Genomic DNA, 13169 nt, shown 5'->3' on the forward strand with positions numbered 1-13169 from the left:
ACGCTTTGCATGTGTTAATTTTCGAAACTCTTAAGCTCCTCTGTCCTTTTTCTGAATACAAAGTAAACAGAGTGGTTTCTGAGAGGAATAAAAAAAACAACAGTATTAAAGACTGATGGCAGACAGTAGCTGGTATATCACGCTGTAGCTCTTCAGCCATGCTGAGCTTCAACGCTTGTCGCTCTGTAATCCAGTGTGGCAAACTGGCTTATGACTCCCCGCACAGCCACAGCGAGGGGCTAACTTCACCTGAAAGGGCGCTTTTTGGATTATAGACCAGAGAACGAGGAAGAAAATCAGCTATGGGTAGGGAAGACGGCGCGACCCTAATCGAGTCTTCTTCGGCATACAGCCCGTGTCTGAGAGCATCAAGGATTTTTCGAGGGTAGTGTGAGCGAGTGTTGCCTAGGTAAATTGGGTTGATTTTAGGCTTTAATACTTGCCCTCGCCTCAGGTTTATAACTCAATATGAATGAGAATGTGATTACTCCGGGGGGCAGAAAAGTTCAGAGTTGAAAAAGTTCAGAGACAATTCGGCTGATTGAATTTGAGTGAGAACACAATGTGATTTGCTGTGGAGGGGCCCATTTCTCTGATGAAAGCTGGGCATCTTAATCTTGGTGAACCACCCAAACTGACATTTCCCCAATAGCAGAAAAGCACATTATAAATGTGCTTTTAGGCTGATTACATTGGGCAGAGAGAAAAGTGATATGATCTTGATTTTCAATAAAGTACAACGGAGACTTTACAGTCAGTGATGGCATTTGGGAGTCTTAGTTTAGACTGATACGTAGAGGAAGTCTGGGAATAGGGCTGTTCGATATCGGATGACGATATAAAATCATCTATCGTTTCATTTTACGCTATCGTTTGTTTCGTGGTGTCGCAAAATAAACTGTTTACGGCAATATTTTTTCATCGTTTGGATGGTCACTGTAGTGGCTATATTTCTTAAAGTTCTCTCTTTCTCTTATATTTAATATAACCACATTACGGACGGACAAGTCCGCGTGTTTATTTTCCACATAAACCTTTCACAATAGAGCTCAAGATCCTGTTGAGACTTTTCAAAATAAACTGAAAATACGTGAAAGAGTATGCAGCGTGTTTACGGATGAGAAGCAAAAAAGAGGCGTCAGGTGCTAAAAAATAAACCTTAGACTCAAACGTTAGAACAGGCTGTTCCCCGCAGCACGCCGTGTAATAAATACTCACAAAGAAAACGGCGGCCGTTACAACTTATGTCTAAAAATGTGTCGTTTTATGCATCGGTTAAAACACTCGACTCCAGGTACACGACGCACAGCTGGAAACACTTCAGGCAAGTCGAACTGCCCGAGATTCACAGAATTTACAGAAAATGTTACATTTTTGTGATTTATATCGTTAGCGGGACGATAGATGTCTTATATCGGGATATGAGATTTTGGTCATAGCGCACAGCCCTATCTGGGAATGTGCGGGGCTGCGGTTGGCTGGTGGGAAAATATCTGAGACAGGAAATACCTTGGCACTATGACATTATATTAGACCTAAATAACCTGGTCAGTGCTGGGGTTTATGCTTTTTTTTATTTTTTTAAGGTCTACATGTAAACTTCAGCTTTAAAACTATGCAGACAGCTAGCTGCAGGGGTTTGGCTCTATAGTTTTGTTATAACCTCAAAGGCATTCATGATGTGGATCTTCAAAAACCAGATGTGAAATTCCACTAATTCCTTCAGAGTTTCGTTCCATGTGCGCTTCTGAATGAGAGCGTATAGATGTGTGTGTTGAGTGCACTGCTCAGTGTATTCTTTAAATAATGTAAAGCTGATGTGACAGCAGCCACAGAGAAATAAAACGGTCACCTGCAAACCCCAAACAGCCATGATTAATCACTGTAAACTGGCAAATTGCTTCATGATGCCGGCATGAAAACCACTGTGGTCGCGCATGTGTGTGTGCGTGCTTGTCATTCAGCCTGTATGAGTGATGAAGTTATTACACTTTGCCACCAAAGAGGAATGTGTGGCATGCATGGGCATTACTGTGAGGGAGTGTTTCTGAGGTAATGCAGCCCGCTTCTCTCCAGGGGTTTTGCAAAAAATCAAAAAGGCCAAATTAACACATTTCGTGACATTTGTTACCAGAAACCAAATTCTACCAAAGAGAATTTCTTTTATGAGACTACAATAAGGCTGACAAGTCATCAGCTAAAGTGGGCAATTTTCTTTTTTCCTATTTTCTTTTCTTAAATATAAAACCTGTCAGACGTGTGCCAGTGGCAAAAACTAAAACTATAAGTGAAAAGATATATTTAAAAAGAAAAGAAAGGCAGAGACCAAATGTTTGCAAAAAATCCTAATTAAACGCAGCCGATTAGCAGAAAGAATTTAACATAATGCTACATGTTATAATTGTGTTCTGCATCGTGTGTTGCTAACACTTTCCTGTGGAACCCCAAATACATAAGAGTCTGATCTTTATAGCGCTTTTGTGTGCTCTGCAGTGCTATCCATCAGTCTAGATAGTTATGTTGTACTTTGGCCAGTTTTTGAGATACTGGCTTTCGAAATGTGATGCAGCACAGCAAAAGCCAGCCAAGCATGAAGACTGAGAATCCAAAAACAGCCGAGCAATGACGCAATCAAGAAAAAACACATTCTTTACGTCACCATCTGCAGACATGTCTCAAAACTATGATCAAAAAACGGTTTATTGAACAGTTTCTGATGCATAAACTGCAAATAAACGACTCGATATTTTGCCCCAAGTCGTTGTCCAGCAAACTTTCTCATCTATGAAGGGAAAACACTCGGCTCGGGTGCAAAGTGGACCAGCAACATCTGTCCCCTCTTAGTGAGGCCAAACTGGAAACACTGGAAAAACTGGACTGTGGCCATAGCACAATTTAATTTAAACATAGTGGCGTTTTTAATCAAAAGTACAATACTTTATAAATAAGTTGCCACAAACTAAACCACATTTATAACTAAAGCTTTTAGGCATATTCATGAAGAAATTTTACAATTTTATGACATGCTGTATTAAAAAAAGTAAACAAATATTGGACTTTAGCCTGATTGTTTTGGATTTAATGAAAACTCAAGACCAGTGTGATGGCACAGGGAAAAAAAAGCAAAATCAGCAGGAATGTCTTTATCCAGAATTCATGATCTGCTTACTTAAAGACAAAAAAAATCCCCACAAACTTTGCTATGAGCAGTTACCTACAGGAACTCATTTCTTGCTGTATACATCCGCCTAATGAGGCGCAGCTACTGTAGCTAATCTTACAGCTATTGCTGTCAATATTTACGTCTTGTAACACTGTCATGAATAGATGCATGCAAGTTGGTAGAAGTTGGTTAGAAAGAAAGTTCCAACATGGAACTTGATACATTAAATGTATTTTCTGGCTGTTTGAGCATCATAAGGCTACTGCAGCTGGACTGCAATATATTCAAGAGCAATCAGACAGATGATACCCCAGAACTGGCAACTGGTATCAAAAGAATCTAGATGGATAAAAAGCACTGCAGGTCACAGAACAAAAAAAAGGCTGAATTGGGCTGAATTGGCCCTTTGCGCACACATATTTTAAATATCTAAGACCTTTATGCAAAAACCTGTTAACGTAGTTAAACCCGTGGACACCATGTCTGAATGGCCCTAAGATTTATTTTCTTCTAGCCTGTCTGAAGAGCACAGCGGTTCTGCTCTGGTTATTTTTTACCTGCGGTCCCTGCCACTGAAAGGCACCACGTGGATCCCCAGGGGCCCACCGTCGTTTGACACCTCCACCAGTTTGACAATGTCTCTGGGATCGGAGACGGATGAATGACAGAGAGAGACGGGGGTGGGTAGGGGGGTTGGGGAGGAGGTGCGGGGTGGAGATCAGAGGAGAGGGGTGACACCATGTGGGCAAAAATAAAAACAGGAAATGAGGCAATGAAGACAGAAACATTATGACAAGAGCTCAGTGGTGCAAACAAACAAATAAAAATAGAAGTCAGAGGAGACAAAAAGCACAATAAAACAGAGCAATCCAAAGAAATCAAACACATGTACGGGAAAACAAAAAAAAAAAGGTTTTCAAAAAAACCCTCACACCCCCAATTCGGACTTAAGATGCTCTTCAGAGGGTGTAATGAGACAAATGCAGTGTGTTTGCTTTTTGGTGCGTGGGACCTTAATCCTACGACACATTAATATCTGTGGAGTGGAAAATTGCCCTTTCAAAGCCGGAATTAAGCTGCATGTAAGCGAATGGGTGCTGTTTGAAGTTGTACACAGTGGGGTAGAAACTGAGTGTTAATTAGAAAGTTCCTAAACCAAATGGTAAAGAAAACAATCAAGTCAAATCAATGTAACCGCACCACACAGACACATTTAACATCCACTTATCCAAGAAAGAAATATGTCAAAATTTGAAATTTAACACTGTAGCACTAATAAGTTCCCTAAAGAGGAATTCAGCTTCCTCTGCTCTGCTGGAAAATCTCTTCTGGCAGCACTGAAATGCACAGTCAAAAAAGAAGAAAGGAAGCAACTTCCTGACAAGATGCTGGATCAACATATCAGGTTCCTTGAGAACAAATGGTACATGTTACTCAGATTTGAGAGGTGTGTGCATCAGCGACTTGACAAACAAGATATGTTTGTGCATTTCTGCAGAGGTAGTTTTTTTTTTTTTTAAAGCACATCTGATGTCCTTGAGTAAGCAACAAACCAAAACGTTCCAAAAAGTTCTACAAAAAGCTCAAGTTTACTGATGTTTTTGGCTTTTGCATGTAGAAACTGAAAACAGCGACGGGGGAGACCTAATAATGAAAAAACTGACAGAAAGTTGCATTCTTAAAGCATTTATATGTAAATTAGAATGTGTGCTGATATCCATTTAAAAGCAAAGAAAACCCAAAACAGTTCCAGCTATTTGCATTTCTGAGGCTGACCATACACTGGCAAATATTATAAAGATGCAAGATCTAATCCATCCACAGCTTTGATACAACGACTATGATTAGCCCAGGGAAAATGGGCCCCTTACTGACAACTAAGAGGCAAGAGAAACCAGAGTCTCTGGGAAATCACAGGAATAATAATACCATACCTGCATATTAAACTGGAAGCATGCAATGGAGCAAAATAACAAAACAAAACACAGTTGTTAATAACAGAAGCTGAATGGGTTAGTGCGTGGGAGAGCTCTGATGGCGAGACGAGGATCATTTTGCTCCCACAAAAGAGAATTATGTAAGGGCTGAAAATGAGATTTTCGACAAACAAACCTCGGCTACAATATAGAACCTGCTGCTTTAGCTTTTAAGTGCCTATTATGTGAAGAAAGCAAGCGGAGAACAGATTTACAACGGTCAACTCTGAAGAGATATTCTAGTCTCGAACAACCAAAGTTGTTACTTCTTCGTGTTAGGTTGTGTCCATCATACTTAACACTGCACGTACCAGGTTGCTGAGATGAGGAAACAGTATCGCAGTATTAGCAAGACATCAGGCGCTGGCTTACAGAGGTGTGGCGACACCACAAATATTGCAAGTTTCAGCCAATACATTTAGTTTAAACACACATAATTCAATGTATAGTGCAATTATTGACCAGCAAAGGTTGAATGATCTTCTGGTCAGAGTTACTTGGAGAGGATGAGATTGACAAAGCTGCGCGTCCTCTACAACCATCATTCTAGCGAAGGCAAAGACGCTGATCAGCGAGTGACTTACTCTAGTGACCTCACAGCAGTGTGGTCAATGGAGTCAGCTCGGCCAACAGGCTCAATCCGTCCGTTTTCTTCTTCTCTTGCCGCTTCCTCCTGGAACGAAACAAAAGGAGAGAAAAAAGAAGAATTTGGTGTGAGTGACACTCAAAAAGCACAAGAAGACTTGAGCCTGAATCTCTTTTACATAAACAGATTAATCTGAAACATTCAGCTCAGCCACCAGATTACAAGTGTGAGGTAGATGAATCCTGTTTTAGTTCAAGGACTGAATGATGTCCATACGACTGTTGGCAACACACACCCATGACTAAATGTCTGCAGGATGAAACCGCATACACAATTTTCCAGTTTCTCTTGCCAGCCAATGAAGTGGTTGACAGTCACTCACATTATCTATGCTTTACAGAAAAATGATGTTGTCAACAGGCTACACAGCATTTTCTGCCACTCCAGTTGGTCCATATGTCACACTGGGCACTCGTGCTCGGCCATGAGTTGGCCAACGTTCACGTCAGTTGAATGCAGTCCAAGAAGCGTATGGTTTCTCACAGACCTCAGAGATGTGCGGCTATGATCTAGCAGCAGGTTTTCAAGACAGACTTCAGAGATCAGGAATGCATAACCGGCGTGTCAACGTGTTGAAAATGTGTCAAGTTAGAGAACCGAACCTCCGTTATATCTTCAGGACCTAGTGTCATTTCCTAGTTGGTACAACAAACAGACAAGACCACGATCAACGCTGCTGGATTAGGCCATTTACGAGCCAATATTCCTCACCCATCTTGTTTCCTGCCTTTCTGTTTGCATGCTGACACAAAAACAGTGCCGTCCACCACCCAAAAAGTCTTAAATGCAAACCTGATGTGGCCAAGACGAGCAGACCAGAGGAGGTTTTCCACAGCCATAAAAATACATGCCCTTTACAGCCGTACGCCATCAAAATTACATCACCTTTGTTCTCTTCTTGTATTAACTGTGGACACTTTGTGCGTGTCAGTTTGGACAGGGAACTTGACATTCATGACACACACGCGTGCACAAACACACACAAGGTGCACCGAGAGGAGAAAAATGAGAAGCAGAGAAAGAAGGTCATTAAAATTTCAGGGCGACATTGGAGAGGAGAGAGGAGCGAGCGGCCGCGGCAGCAGAGGCGCAGGCCTCCCCGGCAACTGGCCTCATCAGTATGAAAATGAGCCTGCTGTTACCGTGGCTGCCGTACGGTTGCCATGACACTTTGGTTGCCTTGAGGACATGGAGCTACAGGGCAGCACACGAGTGTAAGCATGAGTGTGAAGAACTTTCGGCTGCTGTCTTTTAATTTAAGTCGTCTTCTGCCAGCCCGAAGTGCTGACTGTAACAGTGAAAACAGAAAAGTCAACAAACGTTACAAATGCAGTATACGCATTATTTACAAACAGACAAAAACCTGAATTGTCAAGGACTCTAGATAGTTAGAAAAGTTACAGGAATTTAGATATTAATTAAATGTCTTTTTATATTTACAGGGATACACACCTGGGACTCTGAGGACGTACATTTCTTTTATTTTACACCTTGTTTTGTTTTGGTCTATGCCATCCAGGGACCAGGTTAGGAATAAGCGTTCAAACACTAATGACTAATGCTGAAATCTAATGCGTCTCATACTTGGTGAAATCGTACAATTCTGGGACTCCACCCATTAAAACCACTGAGCACCTCTAATTGAAATTTAGCTCATTTCACCATGCCCACCTCTAAATTTCCCAGTGCACTCCCAGTCTTCCTGCTAATAAAGTGTGGCTGTGTGGAGCTTTAAACCAGACAACCTCTGTGCCAAACTGACCCAACTTCAATGTCAGGGCCAATCGCTGGCGATTTGACTAATACACTGAGACAAAACCACACTAGGAGCATAAGCATTGCTTTGCACTGAACTTTGCACCCTGAATTCTTCCAGGTTAGTCCATCAGCACCAAGATTTACTTTAACCTCATGAAAAACCTTTGGCCAAACCATCACATACAATTATTTCATCATGCAGTGGGAAACACTGATGGAAAAACAGCATCTTTTACACCACATGAGCAAAACCACTGCTGACCACATTGCTTTTAGCAAGATTTGGTTTTGGTCACAGATTTGGCTACCTGTGACCGTTTTCTATTCTAAATTTGAAGAGATGCATAAAGCTTAAACGTTTTGATCCATAGACATTCAGCTTTCTGTTTCAGGATTTAGTTTTTCTTCATATCAGCTTTGGCACTCGACTTCCCTGCCACTTATAGCAGGGATCATCAGGGAACATCAGCTCCTTGTTTCAGCGTCGAAAGAGGCTTTTTCTAGCCCTCTAGCAACTGTTCAGAAAATCCCCTACCAAAAAAAGTACTGCTTTGCAAAAATTGTAATTGTAATTGTTGTTGAGCTAACTGCAGAACAAACGTTTCGCAAGAAATAAAAAAGGGCTTACTTCTAACATTATTTCTGAAAATCCCTGAATCCCCCCAAAACAAGGTATTGAAAACATCATCATTAGTGTAATAACACAAAGTATAAATAACACGCTTTTTACATCGAAGCCATTAGCCAGCTAACCTCTCCATGCAACATTTATTTAGCATCCAAGTCAACTTTTTATTCATTCCACTGACTCTCTCTGGGTTTTTGTACAAGACATGATATATGCTACATACAGTGCAGAATAGCGCAGGACAGTCTTATGTCTCATCGCTGTTTTGCCCAATTTGTGTGTGAACAAGCTGTGCAACACAATGCAGTTTACACAACCACCACCAACATTAATACAATTGATTGGAATTGGAATCACTGATCTTCCATCACATATGCATCGATAAACAACAGCAAACATGTTAGACATGCTGACAATTTGTAATCCATCCATCCCCCTTACAGTAGTGCAGCACTTACAACTTAGACAACTGCATCATAAATGCAATAAAGTTTCAGTGCTATATTCTGCAACTTTTAGTGTGGCTGTATCTAATAATATTCAATATTCTCTGCATCATCAAATAAGAAATTTAGTTCAAAAATGGCTCAATGAAGAAGAACATTAAAGTGTTCTGCCTCAGTCTCCTGGATACAGAGTTGATAATATAAGCACTATGGGGAACACTATAAAGAAGCCAGCGTGGCTCTTAAAAGAGCTCTCTCTGATCGGTGGAGAGAAGCACCGAATTCCAAGTTTTTTACATGATCATAAAGAAGTTATGTAATAATAATAATATTTTAAAAGAGAACATTCTAATGTGTCATTTTGACATTGCAGAAAAACTCTTCTATAAAATGGTGCAAACCTATGATCTAATCCTCCACTGAATATTTGCCAAAACCATGCAGCCTTGTTCATGTGCGCATTAGAAAGAAAACACACAAAAACCAGAGCAAAAAACCCAGCAGGCAGAGAAACAATAGCACCTCAGAGCGCCTAGTCCTAATACTATTCAACACTTATCAGGAGATGAGGAAGTGAGGCAGGGGGACATCAGAGGGGGGAGAGGAGTCGCTATCTGGGGAAGACCAAATGAGATCCACATTCATCACAGCACACGCTGTTTTATTTCATTAGAGGAACAAAATGAGAGACATTTATAAAAGACAAAGTGTGCCGGGAAGAATGTATTAACAACATCATATTATTCATTCATGGCAACTCCCATGGGCTAATGTGCATAGATGGATTTGCCAGTTGTCGTCAAATAACATCAACACAATAGAAAGTTTACTAGTGAAACATGGATAACGCCATCTGCTGATGAACTTTCTGTGAAATGACTGAAAGCTTTAAAAGAGATGATGGGAAGAGACGTGCAATTTAAAAAAAAAAAGGAAGTACTCGCTGTAAAGAAAAAAACAACAAAAAAAAATCGTTTTTCTCAGACAATTTTGGCGACAACTTGATTCGACCGGTTTAATGGAACAAATTTTTTTTTTTACTTCGGCATCCTTTTCAGAAGTCCAGCTGGAGACACTCTGAGAGGCATCGCCACACTTTGCAAACCACACAATCAAGACGTCGCCCATTCCCGTTGCTGGGAGGGGGCCGAGCGAGCAAAGCAAAGGATAGAAGCATTAATAATTCAGGGTCGAGTTGGGGGGTTAATGGCTAGCAGGCAGACAGGCAGGTACGAGGGCCGGCGGCCGATGTGTTTTCCAGCCGAGTCATTGTTTGTTTCCTGGATGTGGAAAAGTAGAGGCAGGCAGGCAGTTTTCAGGCCCGGGGGCTCATTAAAGATTAATAGGAGAATCCATTGGGGTCTGTCCTTTCTATCTCTCAGACTAAATGAAGTGGTCTGCACCTGGTGTGTATGCATGGGAGGGAGACTGAGTGGAGTATTGCTGCACTTTAATGAAGTGTTGCCCACTCCCCTGTCCTGCCACTTTGACCATACTGTCACTTACGAACTGATGCGAATGCACACATAAACACACACGCAGACAGATAGAGGAGTGAGTGTTATTTGCAGAAACGAGTACAACTTTCTGAAGACGCTAACACAAATCTGCAGAGACCAAATGTAAACATTTTGACGTGGCAGAAATGTTAAATGTGACGGTGAAGCGTAAATGTTTAAAATCAGTAACAACCGTAGTTACAGTCATTTGTGGCATCGTACCTGGATCCTTTCATTTCTTTGAAACTCGCATTAAAATTTTAAAATCCCGATCCATTTAAATATTTTTAATGGTTTTTGATCATTAGGTTTGATGTTAAAGCTGCCCATCATAGTGACAACCTCTGAGAAAGACTTCACAGGAAGTGCTTTGAACTGGTGCAGCGGTGAGAAGCGTTGATTTGCTTTGTCAAGCTGACTGTTAGCAGTGCCAATTAAGTCAAGTCAAAGTTTTAAAAAAAGAAAAAAAAGAATCATACAAAGTGGCGCCTCACATAAAAATCAATCTTTGCAAAATGCTGCATTTTAAAATCAGTAAAAATAAACAGCCGGTTCAGGAATAATGAAATTGCCTTTATGATGGCCTTTAGCAAAGTATAAATAAAGCTTTATATGCACACAGGCAGGCTAATCAGGCATTCTGTTCTTGGCAATTTATTTTTTAGATTTTAAAAACAGAATAAGACTATATCAGGCTGCCTGTGTTCAGTTGCAACCGCTGGTCAACATCCATGACCTGTCAACTTAGGTGGTCTTATATGATTAGTGTTACATACTGGCTACTGTGCAGCAAATATGCAGTTTTAAACAGTAAAATTCAAAAGGGCACTCCTTAAAATCTCAAAAGCCAACGATAAAAATATAAATATATCACAAAATATCATCAAAATATAGCACCTTTTTATTTTCAGTTTCATTATGATACGAGGTCTAAATCTTTACTTTTAAAAACACTTACAAATGAATGGTGCTCATTAATATGTGATTGCCTCTGTTTTATTTCAAAATGTCATAGATACATGCAGTTATATTGCACAGTCCTATTACTTCGATGAACATTCCTTTTCAAGATAACCAATGCTACATTAAAACACAAGCACACAAACATTTATCTGTGTTAACTGGTATCTGTGTCCTCTCCAGCAGAACTCCATATGTTCCCAACCGGATGAAACACTGAACTAAAGACTATAAATTAGCCTTAACCTTTAACCTCTAACCTGAAAGCCACCACACACCATCTGTGGCTGACAGACAGATGAAAGTTAAAGGTGGACTTCAAATAAAGCTCCAGACCATCTTTGCAGCATTCGGTCTTCTGTGAGCTCAACACAGCTGCTGTAAGCTTTTAAGCTCTTTTTCCCCTCATGGAAAAATCCTGTAACGTTGGAGATAATGATGTGATAGACTTTAAAACAGAGAACTGGTTTGTTAGCATTAGCACTTTGCCTAAAATAACTCAAGCAGAGCAACTCATACACAAGGCGAAAGTGCTTCAATAGAATGAGAATCTTTCCTTAAAGACAGACAATAACAACAACACCACAAAACCACTAATAGTTTCTGGGGCCGTGGCTGTGTGACCCTTTCAGGAGGAAATAAAAACAACAACAACAAAAAAACATCTACTCAATTTCTGGGTGAGTTAGACAACAAATACAGACAGCTTCAGATTTTCACCAGAACATTTACTGAAAGCACTCAAAAGGTTCATTAGAGGCCACCTGAATGAACTCTCACATTTCATCACGTCAAGGGATGTAATGATCAAACATGGCTGCACATGACCTTCGATGTCTTATTCACATTCTGGCAGAGAGGAGGCAAACATCCAGCTGAGAGGATAAAAATAGCAAATAGTAAAAGAACACTAGCTCATCTCAAGTTCAGCTTTACTAGCTTTAAACATTTGATGCAGGATCAAATAAACTCGTGTCCCTGATAAGTTTGATATTGTGCTGCACACAGTCCAATCCATCCCGACACAGAGACGTATAATGAATGCTGATGCTTGTCTCCGTGCAAGACCACAATGCATCATTAAAAGCAAGCTTTCAATTACAGATCCCTGCACTAATTCAATTAGTCTCCTTTGAAGACACTTTGATAATGGGATCCAGACGGGCGGACGGCATCGTCAATAACTCGAGGATTTATTGAGCCAAGGGGACGTTATCGGAGTTTATATCATCCCGGCAGCCTGTCGCGGTGCTACACAAGGAGAGGAGAACGCTACGTGTTCGTGTGAATTGTGCGGTTTTGCATGAAGGGCATATTGAAAAATATATAGAAGATTTCAAAAGATAACGTGAAATTTTGAATGTATTTCACTTTCAAGGACTTTACTTTATCTTTAGTGTATGCATCTTTGTGGTGTCACTTCTCTTAAATCCTGGCACAGAGAAGGATTTGAATATTTTTCTTGCTCTTAAATGAGTCCTAAACAATTTGCTGTAAGAGTTTCCCGTATTGTGACATGGCTGAACAGTTCCTCCAGTGTAAGGGGAGGAAATGTTCCCTTGTTCTAGTGAGTGGTGCTTGTTAAAAATGGAATAACAATATTTTATTGTGTTTCTGTATTGAATTACAATGAGTGTTAACTTAACTGGTCCTCCTCAACTTTTAAAAGCTTGTTTTGCCTGATCGTTTAAACATAATATGAACAAAGACGACCTTAACTTCAATCATTTGAGTTCCTTTGGTCTCAGCCCATTTCAGTTGCTTTGGGACCATTAAACCGGTTTATGGCGTCATGCTATCTGCCCATAGATTAATGTTGCCATTGGGAGGTCACCCAGTGGTTTTTGAAGTCCTGCTTTGAAGCCTCGGTTTAGTGTGTGCATCTTTTTTTGTTTTGTTTTTTTACAGCCTGGGTGGAGGGCAAAGTGCATCGATACACTGTATTGGTCTAACATACAGAAAACAGATACCAGCTCATTTCTGCTGAGCAGCATACAAATGAAATCCTGTATGTTCTATTTTTGGTGGACTTGCTCAGGCTTTTGTCAGATAATTGCATTAAATGTATCCTATAACACCAACACCACAAGCAT

The 13169-nt window shown here is 40.5% G+C and overlaps 1 protein-coding gene across 5 annotated transcripts in view; it reads right to left on the minus strand.

Annotated features, from left to right (window-relative positions):
* pard3ab (par-3 family cell polarity regulator alpha, b) overlaps window positions 1-13169 on the minus strand; it is a 251220-nt gene that overhangs the window by 127928 nt on the left and 110123 nt on the right. For all 5 annotated transcript variants that reach the window (XM_080861496.1, XM_080861497.1, XM_080861495.1 and 2 more), the window contains 2 exons: window positions 5724-5812; window positions 3721-3804 (listed from right to left, as the gene is read on the minus strand). In XM_080861496.1, the coding sequence (XP_080717622.1) occupies window positions 3721-3804; window positions 5724-5812 (173 nt within the window). The remainder of the gene's footprint in view (window positions 1-3720; window positions 3805-5723; window positions 5813-13169) is intronic.

This window comes from Rhamphochromis sp. 'chilingali' (assembly GCF_963969265.1).
Source record: "Rhamphochromis sp. 'chilingali' genome assembly, chromosome: 16".
Classification (NCBI taxonomy): Eukaryota; Metazoa; Chordata; class Actinopteri; order Cichliformes; family Cichlidae; genus Rhamphochromis; species Rhamphochromis sp. 'chilingali'.